This window comes from Planococcus citri, chromosome 1 (genome assembly GCF_950023065.1).
Source record: "Planococcus citri chromosome 1, ihPlaCitr1.1, whole genome shotgun sequence".
NCBI lineage: Eukaryota > Metazoa > Arthropoda > Insecta > Hemiptera > Pseudococcidae > Planococcus > Planococcus citri.
Genome location: NC_088677.1, coordinates 1518234 through 1535851, shown reverse-complemented (window position 1 = coordinate 1535851; position 17618 = coordinate 1518234). Strand labels below are relative to the sequence as shown.

General features: G+C 33.7%; 1 protein-coding gene across 1 annotated transcript; it reads right to left on the bottom strand.

The window, feature by feature from the left end:
* Positions 1-650: 650 nt before the first annotated feature.
* LOC135844204 (uridine phosphorylase 1-like) lies at positions 651-16375 on the bottom strand. Its single transcript, XM_065362348.1, has 7 exons — positions 16018-16375; positions 8587-8713; positions 8308-8469; positions 7887-8072; positions 7600-7738; positions 4007-4200; positions 651-3856 (listed from the first exon to the last, which is right to left on the bottom strand). The coding sequence occupies exons 1-7, from the start codon at positions 16044-16046 to the stop codon at positions 3653-3655; spliced, it is 1041 nt and encodes a 346-aa protein (XP_065218420.1). The 5' UTR covers positions 16047-16375; the 3' UTR covers positions 651-3652.
* Between the last annotated feature and the right edge of the window lie 1243 nt (positions 16376-17618).

The window sequence follows — 17618 nt, the reverse complement described above, 5'->3', positions numbered from 1 at the left end:
AAATAGCGGCAGGTTTGCCGGAGGAATCTTCGGAACCGTTTTTCGAACCATTATTTTTCTTATCTTTATCGCCGGTTTTCTTATTAAATACGTTGTCTTCGGATTCGTCGTCGAAAGTGTATTTTCGGCCGCAAATATCTTCCAAACAACTGCAGGGTTGATATCAAATAATAAAATGAAAATAGAATCAATTAAGGTCAGAAAAATGTAGGTAATAATATAGGTAGGTTCTTTTAATTTTATCTAAAAACTCTTCAGAATGGTTCTCAAGATCCCAGTCTGAGTAACATGTATACTCATTCGAGCGTTTGAATTTTTATTCATTTTATTTATTTATGTTTTATAATATAATATTTGTAAAACGAAACAACTCACCCTTTGCCTTTTTTACATTCTCTCGTCATGATGTTGATATTTTGATGAAATCGATGCTATTTTTCTCGCCGCAGATTTATTCGATTTTTTTAAAAACAATTAAACAAAAAATCTACTGATAAATTTTTTTTAGATTCGAAGAAATATGAAATTCGAAATCGTAACGTTGATGAAATAACCAAGGTTTATCTTTTGTTTACAATCCATGTCGTTTATTACCATCGAGTTCTTCCAAATAACCACTTATAAATGCACGACGTTTTTTATAAAAAAATAAATCAAATTTTCCAAACTTTTATTTAAACATTTCAATGAGTAAATTTGTGATAAAATATAATAAAAATTTAAAAACAATCAAAATTAAATAATTGCAATACTTTTCGCAATATTATATACTTTAACTTACTCTTTCACTTGCTAAGTATTATGATAGGTACATACAAATGTGAAAAAATGTGTCCATCGACATCCAATAAATATTCTACAGGGTGACTTACGTACCTATCTTTTTCAGAATTCCGATCATTTTGAAATAATTTTGATTCAAGATTTTGCGAATCTAATAATTATTAAGATGAGAACTATGCTCGGTTTCGATTTGTTCCGACATGATCTGAATCCTACATACCTCTCTGAGATTCTAAAAAATATCAATATCGAAATTTTGTTCATTTCTGAGGAATGTGATTCTAACTAGAAAGACTAATCAACACTCACTATTTTGAAAAAAATATAGTTTTACCTACAGGACGATATATTAATTAATTCAGCAAACATTTCGAGTCACCCTATGAATGCTACACAATTCCACACGTACCCATAAATACAACATACTTATTCAAAAAAAATAAATTACCATCTACACGAATATTCATCCGCATTTGCTTTTAAATAATATAGAGAAACATTTATACGACCACGACCACGTACATCTTAAACAGTAATCGTAATTTTAATAAAATTCAAACGAAAATATATTTTGTAAACACCTTTTTGCAGGTATATCGTATAAAAATGATGTCACCACTGAAGCTCTTTAATTTCATCTTCAACATAATTATTATATACGTACGAATAACAATATCAGTAACTAGAACTATAATAGCTAAGTTCCTCGAATGCATAAGCATAAACAATTTTTAAAAAATTCAAAATTCATAATTATTATACTTAATTATTTATGTAATATAAGAGAGTACTTTCTCTTAAACTGGATTACGTTTTGAGGGAAATTCTCAAGTAAGTAGATAGGAAGGTAAAATCGTAAAAAAAAAATTATACGTAGGCTGAATAGGTAGCTAAACCAGCATTGAGCATAGCATGAAACCTTATATGAGTAAAAAATTAAAAAAAAAAAAAAAAAAAAAACTACGTAGGCCAAATTCAACGAGATAAAAAACATACGATAATTATTATTTTTTGTTCAAAGTAAAAATTAATAAAAATTTCAATTCAAAACCATAAAAAACAACTCGATATAAAATCTAAACTCCGTATAAACTACATACAAGATGTAATTCATTTTGTACTTGATAATTGCATTTTACAATAAGTATTACAGAGAGATTAAAGAAAGGTACGAATAAAAACGATGGAAAAAAGTATCTAAACAAAGAAATTATTAAAATGAAGAAAATTTATCAAATAAGTAATCATCGCTCTTGGCTCAAAATGAAACATTTACCGTAAAAAATTTAATTATCTGATTTTAAGAAAAATATGAAAGGTACGAGTCAACAAAGATAACAAAAACAATGAGTCAATTTAGGTACGCAGGTTATCTAAAACTACGAGCACATTTGCCAAGCTGTACATACTTGGAAGTTTTCTACAATGCCTCATGGCTTTATAGGATGTGAACAATGTAACGAAAATAAACAAACGTGTAGTTTTATTCGGTACATTACGAGGAAAATTATTCGACACGATATCTCTTGTATTTAGGTAATTAGATTATACTACGAAACTTGAGTTTTAACTTTTACGCAATTTCTGTAAACTTTTCTACACACGTGTTCGAATAATTTTTTCAAAAAAATACCCAGTCTGGTAATTATTGGTATGAGTAGAACTGCTTCGTAATAATTTTGAACTTTTTCAAAAAGAAATACAATTTTTGAAGAAAATTCTCGATCTAATTTACTAACTAGTAATCCATAGGATAGTATAGGTACAAATTAAGCTATCAGGAACAACAACATCAATAACAACCAACAGTCCATAATTTTCTTTCCATTAAACTTGGGGGTAAAAAAAATAACGATATCGTATGCACGCATCTGAGCACAGTAGGAAGTAATTCAATTGTAGGTACATACATTACGTAAATATACATAAAATATATAACTTAAGCAAATACAAAATAAAACGAAAGTATCGCAAAGATGAAATTATGAAGTAAATAAAAAATAAAAAAACTTCATTAAAATATATACGTAAGTTGATTTTTTAATTATAAATTTTTATAATCAGAGAATAAAAGCTGTACAAAGCGAAGATATGTAGGTAAAGGTATCAAATAAAAATAACGATGAATGGAATTCGAAAAAAAAAATAGTATGACGTATCACATCTAATCTATGTAAGGAGTAACAATGATGCTACTTGTAAATCCGCAATCACCATATTGAATAATGATAATGGAAATACTTGGATGAGTATTCAAAATTTGTAACATAACAAATATCATTACGAAAGTAAATATAAAAATATTCACATGGGCACAGGTACCTATAAAATAATGAGGAATGTTGCACGCTAAATTATCAACGGTCAAATGGTATTTTATCATAAAATATATCCGTATCTTATCTACGTGCATTGTTCATGTATGTACTTAGTTTATAACAAGACTCACTACTGAAATGCAATATAACAATGTAAATATTTTACCAAAATATCGAAAAAGATAAAATATACGATTAGAATTTTAAAGTACGTATATCGCCGCAATATTTTTTATATTTTGATATCGTTCGGATTTCTCGTCTTGGAATTTGCCAAGAGATGAAGTACCTACATATTTTTGTATCGAAGCCATTTTACTAGAACACGATAGAAAAATACAACATACAACACAGCCAATAAAATACAAGATGACCAAGATGACCGCGAATGAGGGAATGTGACAATAAAATATATTATGTTGTAGGTACCTTTTGTCATAAAGGAAGCTAAAAATATACGTATGTAAGTGAATAGCAATTCAGCAAGTAGGTAAAATTACACCTAGAGACAAGCGAAAAAAAAGTGTTAAACGAATCGATATAAACGAAGCTTAATCGTAACTTTCAGATTCTTGTTGAACAAGTTTAAGTCTGCGGGGACTTTTGACGCAAACGGAGCTACATAAATGGCTATATGAGTGATTTACATCGAACAAAGAGGCGCCTTTTTTCTGTAAATAACGTTTGATGTAGCGAGCTACTAGAACTTGCGGTCTTTGCTGCCATTCTTCTAGTACTTCCTTCGGGTGGTGAATCTGAATGCGAAAAAAAACACACACATATATAATGAGATGTGAAAAAATGGTAAGGAATAAATTAAAGAAATGAATTTTCAATTACTTAAACGAAATAAAAATAGGTACCTTTTAGGTATATTAAAAATGTACCAGTACTATTTTACTCACTTGATCGTGTTTTAAACGGTCTAAATATGCGACACAAACTATGGCACATTTGATACCAGCGTGATAAGTTAAAGCAGCTAAGGCAAGACATTCCATTTCAATGTTGACCACGCTGTTTTTTTGCAGACGTTCTAAGTATTCGAGCTTTTCGATTTCGGAAAAATCGCAAAAAGCTCCGTCCATACGAGCTTGACCTGTGCGAAAATAATACGTAAATATTAATTAATCAATACGGTCAAAAGCAGGGTGAGAAATATTTTATATCTGACTCATTCCCAGCTATTTTACATGATTATAGAAATTTTCTACAAAATAATTCATCTTCTTTTACCAGAGATGTGCATATTTCATGAAAAATACTCAAAAACTTTTAAAAGTTAAATTTTTCTTTTTTTTTTTTGAGTAAAAAAATACAAACGATCGCCCAAAATTTCAGGAGTAAAGTGTATTTTTCGATTTTTGGTAAATTTTCAAAAATAAAATTTAGGCTAAAAATTGCGTTAAAAATAAAAAATTAACCAAATTGACCTAGAAAGCTACAATTTGGTATGTACCTTATTAGTCTGGCATATGACAATAGGAGTAATTGCACCCCCCCCCCCCCGGCCGATCCTCCGGGACAACTTTTTTCTGAAAGGGGACATCCTAAGGAACATTTTAAAACAAACTTGCCCAAAAAAAAGTTGGCCTTACTTACAAAATGGCGGCCATTTTGATCAACAGGTTCGCCGAAATCGCATATTTTGCGTTTCAAAATAGGACTTGCACGAAATTTTTCAAACTTTACAAAGGTAGATCGAAAGATCATGCAAAAATTCATCACCTGTCAAAATTTCAAAGTGCTAAAGTGCGTTTTTCGATTTTTGGTGAATTTTTGAAAATCGAATTTAGGCCAAAAATGAGGGGAAAAATCAAAATTTCACCAAATTGACCAAGAAAGCTGAAATTTGGGATATACTCTATTCTCGACATGCCAAATCGATCGGAAACGGTTTCAACCCGTTTTGAGCAGTTCTGGAGCCTCCAGCAGATTTTTGAAACTCGAAATGTCCACAAAATTCCATCAAATTGGAGTTGTAAAGCTGAAATTTATTCTAAAAACTAATTTCAATACGCTACGAAGTACTGCAGGTGAATTTAAAAGTCGTTTTGGAGCCTCCAGCGACTTTTTGAAAATTCCTGAAGCCTCCAGCAGATTTTTGAAACTTCAAATTTTCACAAAATTTCATCAAATGGAGATGGAGAGTCGAAATTCATTCTGCAAACTAATTTCAATACGCTACGAAGTTGACTGCTGGTGGAATTCAAGTCGTTTTGGAGCCTCCAGTGACTTTTCGAAAGGTTGTATGGTGTTTTTTTGGAAAATTGAAATTTCCTAAAAGTAGCTGGAAGCTTCGAAACCATCTGAAACCACCATGTAGCCTGCGAAGTAAATTTCAGCTTGCCAACTTCATTCGATAAATTAATGTTGGAGAAATTTAAAGTTTCAAAAATCTACTGGAGGCTCCAGTAATTTTCAAAAAGTCGCTGGAGGTTCTAAAATGACTTGAACACACTTGAAGTCGTCTTCAGACAGTGTTAAAATTGGAGTGTAGAGTAAATTTCAGCTTTCCATCTCCATTTGATGAAATTTTATGAAAATTTGAAGTTTCAAAAATCTACTGGAGGCTTCAGAAATTTTCAAAAAGTCGCTGGAGGCTCCAAAATGATTTTAAATTCACCTGCAGTACTTCGTAGCGTATTGAAATTAGTTTTTAGAATAAATTTCAGCTTTACAACTCCAATTTGATGGAATTTTGTGGACATTTCGAGTATCAAAAATCTGCTGGAGGCTCCAGAACTGCTCAAAACGGGTTGAAACCGTTTCCAATCGATTTGGCATGTCGAGAATAGGGTATATCCCAAATTTCAGCTTTCTTGGTCAATTTGGTAGAATTTTGATTTTTTCCCTCATTTTTGGCCTAAATGGGATTTTCAAAAATTCACCAAAAGTCGAAAAACGCACTTTAGCACTTTGAAATTTTGACAGGTGATAAAGTTTATGCATGATCTTTCGATCTACCTTTGTAAAGTTTGAAAAATTTCGAGCAAGTCCTATGTTGAAACGCAAAATCTGCGATTTCAGCCAACCAGTCAATCAAAATGGCCGCCATTTTGTAAGTAAGCCAACTTTTTTTTGGACAGGTTTGCTTTAAAATGTTTCTTAGGATGTCCATTGTCCCCTTCAAGAAAATAGTTGTCCCGGAGGATCGGCGCGGGGGGGGGGGTGCAATTACTCCTATTGTCATATGCCGGACTATACATTTTCGATCTCTCAAATAGTTTAGAAACAATTTCGAATCGAAATTTTGCGGGAAATTGCGATTTTCAAAAATCTGCTGGAGGCTCCAGAACTGATCAAAACAGTTCGAAATTATTTCCAGTCCATTCGAAGGGTCAAAAATGATCGATACACATACCAAATTTCAATTATCTGGGTCAATTTGGTAAAATTCTAAATTTTTCGCTTTTCCCCATTTTTGGCCGAAATTTGATTTTTTTAAAAATTTACTAAGAGTTGACAAGTGTACCTACTTTGGCTTTTAAAATTTTGGTCGGCGCTGTATTTTTTCGTGCTCTCTTCGATTTAGTCTTAGCCTGTTGACAATTTTTTCCAACTATTAGGATGCATTTCCTCGTAAAGGAGCCAAATTTTTCAAAGAATGCAGTTTATTTTGTTCGATGATGAAAATGGAATTTGACACATGAGAGCACGAGAAGGTTCTCAGATTTGTTAAAGCTCAATAACACGTATTGAAATTTTAGGTCATTTTTTTTGAAAACATTTGGGCCCAAAAAAACATGTCAAAACAAAATGCCTCAATTTTTGCCAAAATTGTCAAAAAGTGGACAATTTTTGCCAAAATTGTCAAACAGTTCTGTTCTCGCCAAGATTGCCCAAAAAAATCAAATTTTTGTGAAATTGTCAAAAATTACCCTTTTCCTGTCAGTCAGAGAGTGTCAATTTTTTTCGATTTGACAAAAAGTTGCAACGTTTTTTCGTCCAAACTCTCAGGGAATAGTTTTTTGATACAGGTCGTAATTTTTGTCGCAATTGCTAAGAAATTCGTGCCTTTTTTGCCAAAACGTCTAAAAATCATTGATTTTTGCTTTTCTGTCCAAAATTATGTCTTGCCAATTTTTTTTTTTTTTTTTTAAATTGCTTAAAAACCTTTTTTTGACAAATTTTATCTCCCTCCCCCCCAGTTTTACAATTTTTTCAGTTTCTATTACTGCGTGCGTTGCCCCCTTCCCCTTCAAAAGCCCTACCAATAAGGCACATATTATCCGAAATTGTGTCAAAGCAGGGGTTAAATGTTATCCGAACTGTGTTTTTTCAAAATAATAACTGGTCATTCGAATTTTTCAACAATTTGCGCAATTTTTGGAATTTAAATCTTCTAAAATTCTCGAAAATTGAGCAAAACAAAAAAACATTTTTGGTTTGGTAATCACCGCAATAACCAATTGTAGCCAAAATTCCTCGATCTTTGGTTGAGGAAGGGGGAAGTATTCAATTCACTTGAAAAATACCTGAACCGCGAAGAACTCACCTTCGTAAAAATCATTGGAGCACATCGTTTTACCAGTAACTATCGCATACGGGTCTTCCGGCGTTGCCAAAGCTTTCAACTCGCGAATAAGTCTCTTATTAAGTAAAGCCGGTCGTTTCACAATTTTACCTAAAACAGCCTTTAAAAGCAAAACAACAGAAAAAAGGTCAAATAATCAATCAGTTCGTGTTTTTGTCAGAACGTTCCTATTATGGTAATCGAATTGTTTTTATAATTTATGTAAAAGGTAGATGGTAGATTTAGGTATAGTTCTTTTGCGGTCATACCACTTCGTAGAAAGGTTTCAGTAGCTCGTCGACTGCTTCTTCGGAAATAACAACGCTGCCTGGTTCGACGCCTATGCCACCGCAGGTGCCAATTCTGAAGAATATCGGATCTTTGACTTTTGCATGATACATAAGTTTGATGATTTCGTGAAGTAATATCGACACCGAAGGTACTCCCATTCCGTGCTGCGTATTTGAAAACAAAAAACAAAAAAAACAATTACTATTGGATCTAGTTGAGTTTTTTTCAAACAGAGAATGTGGGTTCAAAAAGTTCCTTGTAAGGAAAAGATTCAAAAAAAAAAAAAAAAAATGAAAATGAAAATTCTAAAATTATTTTTATTTTATTTGAGCTTTATTAATCCTACTTGATATGAAAATTTTCTAAGTAAAATTAAAATACAAGAACAGTAAAACTTACGCTAATTGATAATACTGGTCCGACTTTGAACATGGCGTACCTATATGAAAATCTACTTATATCTTGCAGACACGTTCCCGTGGGTAGTTTAAAACCAATTTCATCCATTATGTAGTAAGCGAATTTTTCCATCCTTTTAGGAGTTCCTCCCATACATACAAACTGTAAAAATAAAATAATAACAGCATGAGGGACTGAAAAAAATTCCTTTGTCAAATAATTGACGTTTCATGAATATGCAGCTACTCTGAAAATGAATATGACACCAATGCAACTTACTTTCACATCTCCGAACATTTCTACAAGATCGTGCGATTCATTGCCCAGAGCTAAATGATAAAGGATATCTTGATCCATCAGTTCGATGTTTGGGTTTTTCAGTTTCACTCCACCTTCGTCGTAGACACTGCAAAAAAATAAAAATAAATCAAAAAGTAAGACCAAGGATAACCAAAAAACGTACAAAATAGGTATAGATATAAGTAGATACGCGTACAATTTTTATTGTTTATTTACACAAATTGTACCTTCATCAAAATTTGGTGCATAATATGATTTTAAAAAAAAAAAAAAAAAAAAAAAAAAGTGAAACATATGTATTACGCTTGATTGTTGATTTAGGTATCAGCATGCAAATGAAACATTTCCGCTGTCAGTGAAACAGACAAGCAGATCTAATTCGAACGAAGATGGATCGAATAATTTAATCTAATCAATCAAAAATAGGCTCGCGTCTAATACCTTCATGTTCATCATCAAATATAAACGTTATTGTAATATTAAAAACAATTCAAAATATCCACATATACGAAGACACCTCATGGGAATCTTTAAAATATGGTACAGTATCCTTTGAATCCACCAACCTACTTATTATTACCTACGTGCAAGGTGCATCGCTTGCGAATTTTCCTTGTTCCGAAGCGTTCAAAAAGCAAAAAATTTCCTGGTTTTTTTTTTTAAATATGCACTATAAAGTCCTTTCAATTTTATACGCCGTCATTATGAATAATGCTCTTTTTCTTTTATTTTTCCTCATTTCTTTTTTTTTTTAGCAACTAACTCACGTTTACGTTCACGTATACCGTACGTTGGTTTTGATTAATGCATTCTTTTTTCCTTCGACCCCACCTCGCCTCTTTTTTTTATTTCTTCTCGAATGTGTAAGCAAGCAGCAAGTATAGGTATTGTAGTGCGCGAGCATTATACGTTGAAAAATTTCACAAATAGGTTACATAAAGAAATGAAAACAAGCATTTGATAAAATTAAAACAGAGTAGAGGTGTGTTTAAACGAGAATGTAAAATATTGCGAATTAATCTCTCAATAATTTGTACGGTACGAGAGTTGATTAAGTTATCGGTACGAGCAATTTAGTGAGTTATTGTCTTATTTCCGGCTCGTGCAGAGATGATTTTTGCAATGAGTTTGAAACATTCTCTTATATTGTGTATTCGAGCAGGTAGCAATAAACCTCTTCGCAGTTATAGAAATTGAAACAATTAATATGAAACGTTTATGAATTACGAAGGCGTTATCGTTATATGTACTGCTTCGTTATGTAGGTATTTGTAACAATACGCACACGTAAGAAGGGCAATTTATTAATTAAAACTTGGCGAGTAAAAAGGCAAATGAAATTACGCAAATGATTAGGTAGAAAAGTCTTATTGCATCAACATGAATTGTTCATCGTGAAAATACGAGCGAGTAGTCAACATGAAAGATATCCCAACTGAATCGGAAATTTTTAATTTGAATTATAATTTTTTTGAAAAAAATCACAGCAGCATCCGAAAGTGGATTTTTTTTTTTTTTTTTTTTTAATTCGACGAGATCCCAATTAGCCTCCCTCCTCCTCCTTGGAATCAATTTATCATCTTGTTTTTTCGATTTCAAGTCTATAGACATCGGTATGATATGCAATAAGTACTCTCAGTTCCGAATTTTCTGTTGATGTGGCTTCCACAAAAGATTATCATTTCCTCGTAAGTATTTATCATTTTTCCTCTAAATTTTCAAACAATATCGAATTTGAATTATGTAATTAACTTCTGTCTGCTTTAAATTTGATAAAAGTACACGTGATACGAGGGCTTCATTTTTCAGATAGTTGATTAAAAGTTTAAAAACACGTAAGTATGTAGGTATAATTTTAGTTGAATTAGCACACATTACACGCAATGAGCATGTACGAGGTACATTACTCGTATGTAGGTACTTAAAGGTCGTAGACCAGATGCTAAGTGAAGTGCAATGTATGGAGTATGATCGATTCAACTGGGTTTTAATTGATGTTAGCGAGAAAACCATCTATACATAGGTACTTAGGTAGGTACTCAATACTCATACTACGTTAATAGTTTTATCGCATGGTAATGATGTTGATAATGTTGCCAAGTAACAGTAGGTAATTATCGTCGATTATTAGGTCAAAAATAACGAGTAAATTAGACAGATAAAACATATTCTGTGCATACAGTTATATTACCATTATTATTGTTGATAGTTGATACAAGTTCAATAACAGCGCGTGGGGTCGAGATGAATAAGAACGTACGAACGACGTGATGAAGAAATGTATATAAAAAAAATTATACCTATCGAAGCATGATTTTTGGCCTTTGAGGTTAGGTATGAGTATATTTATCTCGTTAAATGGATACAAAGAAAAATTTTCACGACTATTGCGTTGCATAGAGCGCTACCCGAACATTTTTGTGCCCAAAAAATACGAATACATACGAGTATTTTTTTCCTCTCTTATAACTAAAGTGACTCTCAAATCGCATTTATGATTCTAAAGTGAACTAGAAAGAAGACTCCCAAAGTTACAGCAGTCCAATTGCACTTTTCGAGATTTTTGGGTTCAAAAAATTCGAATTTTTTACTCGTTTGTCGAAAATTAAAAAATTGGGCCCAAAAATCCATTTTTTGACTCGTGTCGAAAATGATAGTCAGACTTGTTGCTCATTTGCCACCCCAATCGCATGCGTTTTTTGGGGATTATAATTGCTCGAGTATTTGATATTTTCAAAAATTATTTTTTGAGTAAATTTTGAGGCTAAAAATGGACTATTTTTTAGAGAATGGCGCACTGTGGTGAAAATCTGACTCCAGAAATGAGAAAAACCCTCCTAGCCCAAATTCCAACTCGATTAAAAACCAAAAGTTATCTTATTCCGAACACAAAAATCGAGTAAAACATGTTTTCCGACTAATTCGAGGTTGCCAGGGCTTACTTTGGACATCATATTCGCGTTCAATGACCTCGAATCAGTCAGCTCGATTTTTGGCTCAATTTTGATCCAGAAAATGAACCGTTTCTGAAGAAAGGGTGTGCTCTTCTGAAAATCTAACACCGAAAATGAATCTCCACTCGATCCGTGACCAAAAGTTTTTACCTCCAAAAAAGTGCGTGATTTATTTGCAATTTCTTGGGTTCTTTTTATTCCAAAAATATCGAGTAAAATGTGTTTTTTGACTGATTCGAGGTTGCTGAGTCCGGAATTTAGTTTCTAACTTGAGCACCGATGCCCCCTTCATCAAGAGTCGACGGTTTTTTCATGAAAAATTGACTGAGGCTCGATTCGAATTTCATTTTTGTGCTCAGTGACCTCAGATCAGCGAGAAAACGTTATGAAAAATTCAATTTTCGAAATTTATTTTTTTTTCGCTCAATTTTGAGCCTGAAAATGGGTCATTTCTGAGAGAAGAATATCCTTACCGTAGTAAAAATCTGATACCAAAAATGAATTCACCGTCCCAAAAAATCCTTCTAGCTCAAATTTCCACTCGATTCGTGACCAAAATTTTCTTCCTCAAAAAAAAAATTCATTCTGGTAGATTTTGATTTTTTTCATTTTTGGCCCGAATTTAATTTTTAAAAATTCTCCAAAAATCGAAAAATGCACTTCGACGTTTGAAATTGGCCTTGTTAATGTACTTTTTCTTGCTCTTTCTATGCAGCTTTGCTCTGTTCAAAAATGTTTCTGCCAGTTGGGATTCTTTTTTTGCATGTTCGGAAAAAAGTTGATTATTCAGAATCGTGAAAAATTAATTTTGATTCTTCCACGTACCTAGATTCAAATAATCCTACTTTCAGCTCTGTGAAAAAAATGAACATTTGTGATTGAGTGATCAGAGGATCCCCTTCTTAATCTTTGCTGAAGTAGGTAATTTTATTCAACAACTTGAAATTCGGACAGGTCAGCCGAAATCGCAGATTTTGCGTTTCAAAATAGGACTTGCACGAAATTTTTCAAACTTTACAAAGGTAGATCGAAAGATCATGCAAAAATTTATCACCTGTCGAAATTTCAAGTGCCAAAGTGCGTTTTTCGATTATTGGTGAATTTTTGAAAATCGAATTTAGGCCAAAAATGAGGGGAAAAATCAAAATTTTACCAAATTGACCAAGAAAGCTGAAATTTGGGATATACCCTATTTTCGACATGCCAAATCGATTGGAAACGGTTTCAACCTGTTTTGAACAGTTCTGGAGCCTCCAGCAGATTTTTGAAACTTTGAATTTTCACAAAATTTCATCAAAATGGAGATGGAAAGCTGAAATTTACTCTACACTCCAATTTTAACACCCTCTGAAAACGACTTGTGGTGGATTTCAAGTCATTTTAGAGCCTCCAGAGACTTTTTTCAAAATTACTGGAGCTTCCAGTAGATCTGAGATGAAAAGCTGAAGTTTACTCTACACTCCAATTTTAACACCCTCTGAAGACGACTCCAGGAGGGTTCAAGTCATTTTAGAGCCTCCAGCGACTTTTTTGAAAATTACTGGAGCCTTCAGTAGATTTTTGAAACTTGAAATCTCCCCAACATTAATTTATCAAATGGAGTTGGCAAGCTGAAATTTACTTCGCAGACTACATGGTGGTTTCAAATGGTTTTGAAGCTTCCAGCTACTTTTAGGAAGTTTCAATTTTCCAAAAAAACACCATACAACCTTTCGTAAAGTCACTGGAGGCTCCAAAACGACTTGAAATCCACCAGCAGTCAACTTCGTAGCGTATTTAAATTAGTTGGCAGAATGAATTTCGACTCTCCATCTCAGTTTGATGAAATTTTGGGGAAATTTCAAGTTTCAAAAATCTACTGGAAGCTCCAGTAATTTTGAAAAAAGTCGCTGGAGGCTCTAAAATGACTTGAACCCACCTGAAGTCGTCTTCAGAGGGTGTTAAAATTGGAGTGTGGAGTAAATTTCAGCTTTCCATCTCCATTTTGATGAAATTTTGTGAAAATTTAAAATTTCAAACATCTGCTGGAGGCTTCAGGAATTTTCAAAAAGTCGCTGAAGGCTCCAAAACGACTTGAAATTCACCTGCAGTACTTCGTAGCGTATTGAAATTAGTTTTTAGAATAAATTTCAGCTTTACAACTCCAATTTGATGGAATTTTGTGGGAATTTCGAGTTTCAAAAATCTGCTTGAGGCTCCAGTACTGTTCAAAACGGGTTGAAACCGTTTCCAATCGATTTGGCATGTCGAGAATAGGGTATATCCCAAATTTCAGCTTTCTTGGTCAATTTGGTAAAATTTTGATTTTTTCCCCTCATTTTTGGCCTAAATTGGATATTCAAAAATTCACCAAAAATCTAAAAACGCACTTTAGCACTTGAAATTTTGACAGGTGATAAATATTTGCATGATCTTTCGATCTACCTTTGTAAAGTTTGAAAAATTTCGTGCAAGTCCTATGTTGAAACGCAAAATCTGCGATTTCGGCTGACCTGTCAATCAAAATGGCCGCCATTTTGTAAGTAAGGCCAACTTTTTTTAGGGAAAGTTTGCTTTAAAACGTTCCTTAGGATGTCCCCTTTAAGAAAAAAGTTGTCCCGGAGGATCGGCGGGGGGGGGGTGCAATTACTCCTATTGTCATATACCGGACTATCTCCATTTCATCAAATTTTTCATTTTTTTTTCTTTCGTAAAAAGTGAGCCAGATTTAAATTTTAAAAAAATACCAAAATTCGAAAAATTAAATTCAAATGCCTGATGTTCAACAAAATCCATTTTTAAATGTTCTTTTGATTCGTTTTCATCATGCCCAAAAAATTTCTGTTACGGGTTGGCTTCCTTATGGAGCTATGAATTTGAAAAAAAAAATTTTAAGTAAGTACCTAGGTATTTCTCGATGTTTTTTTCATTTTTTTGTATGTTGTTGGCTAGATTTATTTGTACAATTTTTACCGATTAATAAAATTTTTAAATTTCAAATTTGATATAATGTAAGAAAATATTTTGTATCTTTTGGGTGTGGGCTACTTCAAATCATCTGCCCAAATTTCGTTCTTGAAAACTTCATTTTAAAACCTCTTTTTTTTGCACCACCAAAAACAAAGTTTTCATCCCTCCTGCTCTTGAAAAGTCGACAAAATTACCCACTTCTGGTTTCTTCCTCTCGCAATATACTACAAATGGCCACCCTGTATTAAAAATTAAAAACCTTACGTCATCGTTTTTCCTCATTCACCACCAGTCACCCTACCCTCAACACACGTTTGGATACCAGGGATAACCTATTTAAAATTTCGGCAGGCGCGTAGATGTATTTACAGCACATCTAGACTGATGCCGACATTGAGTGGTGGGTAGAATACTCGGGCATATTTATTTTTCGAGTATAACGTTGCCAGTTTCTTTGGTTAGGGTGCGTTTTGATGAATGAATTCTCGAATATAAATACATAAAAGCTGAATGAAGATAGGTCAACGAATCGCTGTTTTCTCAGCGCGCCGTGCCCGTGATTTTGTAACGTGTGTCATTTACTCTTCTTATTCATTCTCTATCTGTATACAATCTCGATCAACAGATGTCTAATCTACGCGTATATAAGACGCCGCTAAAGTCGAACGACCTTTACACGAAAACAAACCAGGTAAAGCTGTAAGAGTAAGTTTTATAGACGAATGCCTCTGAGTTTACGTAAATTCAATCTGCAGGTGTTTGATGGATTTATGAGAAGGGTTGGATTTTTACATAAAATTCTCGAGGGTGTAATTGGTAAGAAATTTGTTGAAAAAAATTCAACCCTCCTGTACCATATGGAAATTTATAATGGTATAGTATGGGTCAGTGGAGAGTTCTACTCGATCAATCTAAATAAAAATACGTTTATAATAATAAGATATCTGAGCTCGTACTCGAGTAAGTAGGTACCTACAAAAGGGCTAAACAGAATACTAAGGAACACGTAGGTAAGTTACGTGTATTGGTGAGAAAATATTACGTTTGTATACGAGCTGTATAGGACCGTTGGCTCGGTATCAACATGCCAATCATATGCCAAGCGATTGCTTCGACGACGAACATCCCTAAACTTGACTTTTATCGAGTATTGAAAAGGAAAGTGAAATATTTTCCTTCAAACTTGACGGATGAATACAACGTAATTTAAATAAGAAGAGAGCAGACTCGCCGGATTCGACGATAAAGTGTCAAAATTACATATTTGGGGGAGTCTTTTATATTCTATTAGATAATACGATGTTTCTTATCAAAACGAGAGATAATGATAAACTCTAAAAATGATTGTGCAATTAACCACGCTTTCGTTTTCAAAGTGAATTAGGTGCATAATTCTAAATTATCGATATGGAAGAGATACCTTTACCACTGTACAAGTTCAACACCTAGATACCTACACAGTAGAACTTTGAATACATAAATAGGTAACTCATAAGAGTAAACTTACTCATCGGCTTCATCCTCGTTAAACGACATTCTGCTTGTGACTGGAATTCGCGATGAACTTTGACAATATCGTATTCGCGAAAATGAATACTACGATTATGTATATAATTATGTAGTAATGCGAAAACGCAACAAATTCGAACTAAATCTTATGTAATAGTAAACGCGGTGAAAAAGCAGAAGCTAAAAACTACGACGCACGGTACTTGGAACGATGATCTCCCAACTACATTTATCGACTGGTCGAAAAAGTACCATAGCAGCTCGACAGTGGTATCGGTATCGGCTTCGGCGGGTTGTATAAGTCAACGTACAGGCGAAAGAGTAGAGTATAATACATACGATACGATAAAAGTACGTACTACGTACCTACATTACTCCTCGAGTCTCGGTGCCAGAGATGGAATCGATTATAATCGATGCTACATCGATGATTTTCTTCAAAATAATCGGAAATAATCGATTAATCGACGGCGATTAATCGGTCGATTAAATCGACGGCCAAACACAGCAAAACATGACGTCATGCGGAACGATCGGTACCTTGGCCCATTGCAACTTAACCATTGACCAATGAAAAAGCCTGAAATATTAGTACAATATAGGTAGCGCCAAGATTCGATTAATCGGCCGATTAATCGATGCTGTCCGATTATTTTAATCGGCCGATTATAATCGGCTATAATCGATTATAATCGGTAATCGTTCCATCTCTGCTCGGTGCACATGCGCTCGATGCCGAGTTCAAAATTACCGGCGCAGCGATCGTCGTCCGTGCTCTATGAACTCTTCAGTGTTGCCACGATACGGAACGACGTCGTCATCGACGCAGCGTAAACAATCAAAGGCGAATATCCTTTAGCACTTGACACGATAAGAATTAAAGGCACCTATGTCTACGTACAGTATGATGCAGTGTGCACTGTGCAGGGTACATAACTTATGGTTGCGGTTTCGTCTATCACGCTGGGTATAGGTTAAGCCCAAAGCCCTACTCGATGTCTGACGACTGCCAAGTGCGAAAGGCGAGGTAATCGCAGAAACATTGAGGTCTACGATGCTCAAGTATAGGTAAAGTATTGCTGAGAAAGAAACATCAAAAACCACTAATGAAACGTTTTCTCAGCTAACGAGCCTTGTACGAGTACATTCTGTGCACTTGTACTCGCATAAATTTGATTCAAGTCGCATACATTATATTCTCTTCGTAACACCTCCTTTCATCTCCAGCCTTTTGATCTCAAAAATACGTACTCCTGATTTTACATAGGTACCTACATAGACTATGCAATTCGATAAAATGAAAGATACTTTCTATACTCAATACTTGCATTTGTTCATACCTGAACGAAACCAATCAAGTGCTTCATGCTTCATCTACTTTCCGTTTCTCTAATTAGCAACACCGATTATAATACTAAATAATTTACCCGAACATAAGAGGGGATTTGTGGTGACTGTACACAGAGAATTAATAATTAAAAAAGGTCACGCCTCGTTTCAAAAAATTGAACAAAGTTGAGAGTTGAAATTGGGCACGTGTGGGCACAAACAATCATTTATAGCTACGAGTGCGTAATTTAAAAAAAAGTGCATTATACG